This window comes from Pundamilia nyererei, unplaced genomic scaffold (genome assembly GCF_000239375.1).
Source record: "Pundamilia nyererei isolate P.nyererei 1_Seehausen unplaced genomic scaffold, PunNye1.0 scaffold00098, whole genome shotgun sequence".
NCBI classification, from domain to species: domain Eukaryota; kingdom Metazoa; phylum Chordata; class Actinopteri; order Cichliformes; family Cichlidae; genus Pundamilia; species Pundamilia nyererei.
In genome coordinates this window covers 1,080,053-1,083,353 of record NW_005187499.1, presented here as the reverse complement: position 1 = coordinate 1,083,353, position 3,301 = coordinate 1,080,053, and the positions used below count along the sequence as shown (strand labels likewise).

At 42.4% G+C, this 3,301-nt stretch overlaps 1 protein-coding gene across 6 annotated transcripts in view; it reads right to left on the bottom strand.

The window, feature by feature from the left end:
• The window catches only part of carmil3 (capping protein regulator and myosin 1 linker 3), a 98,637-nt gene that overhangs the window by 28,600 nt on the left and 66,736 nt on the right, over positions 1-3,301 (bottom strand). For all 6 annotated transcript variants that reach the window (XM_005740232.1, XM_005740233.1, XM_005740234.1 and 3 more), the window contains exons 22-23: positions 2,947-3,015; positions 2,466-2,559 (exon numbers count right to left, since the gene is read on the bottom strand). In XM_005740232.1, coding sequence (XP_005740289.1) covers positions 2,466-2,559; positions 2,947-3,015 — 163 coding nt within the window. The remainder of the gene's footprint in view (positions 1-2,465; positions 2,560-2,946; positions 3,016-3,301) is intronic.

The window sequence follows — 3,301 nt, the reverse complement described above, 5'->3', positions numbered from 1 at the left end:
GGTTGCCCGGCCCTGGCCACGAGGTGTCCCTTATTTATTTTTCAGGGAGTTGGCAACCCTCTGTGTTAGCTTTGTCGAGCCGTATCAGAAATGTACCTTCAGTCACAAGCCTCTGGAGAAGACGGATTTGCTATTGACTGAAAACTGAGCTGTCACGGAAATAGTGTTTGACATGCAATGTACACGGATTTGTTTTGCTACCTGCAGCTTACAAGCTAGCTGATGAGTAGCATTTTATTTAGCAGTGATACTAAGTAACCATTTCAGCAGCTACAATGATTAATGTTTAATTACGGCCAACTCTCCTGCTTAGCACCATTAGCAGCCACACTTTATGAGGATTTGTTTAATGGATTTTATTAGGATGAGCATCCACACAAAAAGACACAGCTGCTAAGAAAGGCCACATTTGCTGTATGTACACTGCCTGTCATTTTTTTTTGTGTTGCTGTCAGTTAGTTTCATTCTTTGATTGGCAACTTGAAAAAGTTCTCCGATTACAAATACAAGAAACTGAGTCTACAATCAAAATAAGAATCTTGACACGTATGCCTCGACGTGCCGGATTGACAGACAGCAGTCAATGCAAACTGACAACTGGTGCTCGGCTGATCAAAAAGTGAAAACTCTGAATGGGTGTTGATTTTCTTCGTAACATGGAACACAGGTGGACTTTAAATATGTCTTTGTTCCCTGGCAAGAAAAACCTCAACTACAATTCAAGTGGCCTTTACTTGAAGCAACCACATCATAATTGCAAAGACAACCATGCAACTCACTGCCCAGAAACTGTACGTCTGCGAAAAGAGATCTGTCACTTTTTGGCTTTTTTTTTCTCTTTTTCAAAGTAACAGGAAGTGCCAAGAGACTTAGAGAAATGCTGCAGAGCAGATACTCAGAATCAGAGAGAGGAAGAAAATAAATCATCAGAAGAGTTTTAAAAAATCTTGACATTTCGGCATATGGCATGAGTGACAGAGCAAGCTCAAACTCAAAGAACACTTCTGAATGTTGCTGGCAATGACCAGCGTAGAGCAGTATAATAAATTGCATAAATTAACAATTAACTGAATAATGTTGTTGGAATTTTTTAATGTGACCATTACACCCTGCAGCAAAGATGCCCGCCTGGGCTTTTTCTGCGTTGTTTCTGCCTAAAGACCTCCTGGAGGAACCTCCAGGGCTGAAAAATGAAGCAAACACAAGTTCCAAAGACTGCACTTCCTCAAGCAGGCACTTGGCGTTGCCTCCAAATGAATGGATGTGACTACTGCTTTCTTTATATTTTAGTTAAACCACAGACTGTATATGTTTTTCTCATGATAATACTAATTTTTCATCTAAACAGACAAGGTGTTGCATTCCAAGACAAGTCAGATTTTAATTTGAGAGCATGAGAGCAAACCCTCATAGCACCCTATTACCCAAACAGAACACCCCACTCACAGACTGCAGGCTTACTTATAGGTCCCAGGGTTTCTAAAAGTAGAAGTGGTAGACAGAGCTTTCAGCTATCAAGCTCCTCTCCTTTGGAGCTAGAACTCCCAGTTTGCATTCGGCAAAGACACATCTTCCCTACTTTTGAGCTTTTTTGACATAGCTTATAGCCAAAGTTAAATCAGGTGACCATGAACCTTTTTTTTCTTAATTATGCCGCTACCAGGCAGACTGCTGGAGGACTTCCCATGACAAACCAAGCATTGGTCACTCCCTTTTTTTTTTCTTTCCCTGTGTGTTTCTGTGCCACTATTGCCATTTTTGTACAGCGCTGTGTGACCGATTGTCTGTGAAAAGCGCTTAATAAATAAACCTTACTTACTTATTATGTTATAAACTGTCTCCACTATCAATTAGGTTGCATTTTGTCCCCCCCAAAGGAAAACAAGTGGCAGCAGATGCCTGCCTCTCCCTGAGTCTGGCCTATTGGAAGTCTGTTCTTATCAAAAGGGAGTTCTTTCTCCCTCAAGTCGCCGAGTGCATGCTGTAAGGAATTGCCAGATCTTTTGTGATCTCACTCTATATTACCTCACAATATAAAGCACTGTAATATCACCTTTTTGGGGAACTATATAAATAAAAGTGAATTGAATTAAGTCTTTAAATCCTTTAAACTGAACCTGTAATACATGGATGCAATATGAATATGACACAGACAGAACTACGTTAGCAGTTACAGACATCTGGAATCTCTATCACAGATTGCAAACCTAACTCTCAGAAGGACTCTGGCAGTATTAGAAAAGTCATTCTCATGTCACAACATATCATACAGACATCAACATAATCATCTCTGGGAACGTTCACATTTAATCATCACTTCTAACGCACGAGTAAATGAAAGCCATTCATCAGACCCACGCCTAAGTGTGACTCTTATTACCAGGCTCTTATTAACCATCTGTGTCTTGCAACATGGTGCAGCAAATTTAGCAAACCACAGGCTAAAGAAAAGAAGTCCTCCTCACCTTGGTCAGGGCTTGGTCGGTCTTCTCTGGGGCGCTGCGGTGCGCTTGAGTGACATCGCTGAGGGGCAGGGGCATGTATTGCAAGGTAAAGTTGCTGTTTGTTGCAGAGCGAAGGAAGACAAAGAGGGGCAGATAGAAAGACAACATTACCCTGGCAATAATAAACTGGAGAAACTGATGTTAACAAGAACAAACAGGAAATGCCCGGGGCACTTATAACAGCTGTCTGCAATTCCCTAATACGCAAATACACCAACACACCCTTGTACACACAGACAGAGATGCGCGGGTACAAACTTCACGCCCACACTTATTTGACTGGCACACACGTCAGGAGAATGATGAAACATTCTGTAATCGCTAACATCACGCAGAGATGGTTATCTGCCTTTCATATGGGTGTGTGAGTGATGCGTTTCATGTGTGTGTGCGTCCGCCCTCTTCAAAAGGATGTTGGTGTGCTGCGTTGCGTTCGTCTTACTGCTCCAACGCTCTCGCCACATCTTGGAAGCCTGTCGCCGTGGTGTTGTTGCGATCCCACGTCACACTCCTGAGAGGGATTAAAGCAGCGGGAAATGGGGTAAGACCAGCACCGAGAGGAGGGAAAAGGAGAAGAGGATCGGTTGCTTTCTAAAGTGCCTAATCCACATTAAAATCTCACACAGATACATCAAAGTGACAGTACTTCTGTGACCACGCAGGACAGACATAAATATTAAGATATTCGTCAGAGCTTTCTTTTAGCTAGGTGTATGGTATCCCAACATTAGAGATGCATGAACAACTGCCGTGCCGCTAATGAGCTTCTGTTATTTCGCAGAGCAGAATTTCCACCT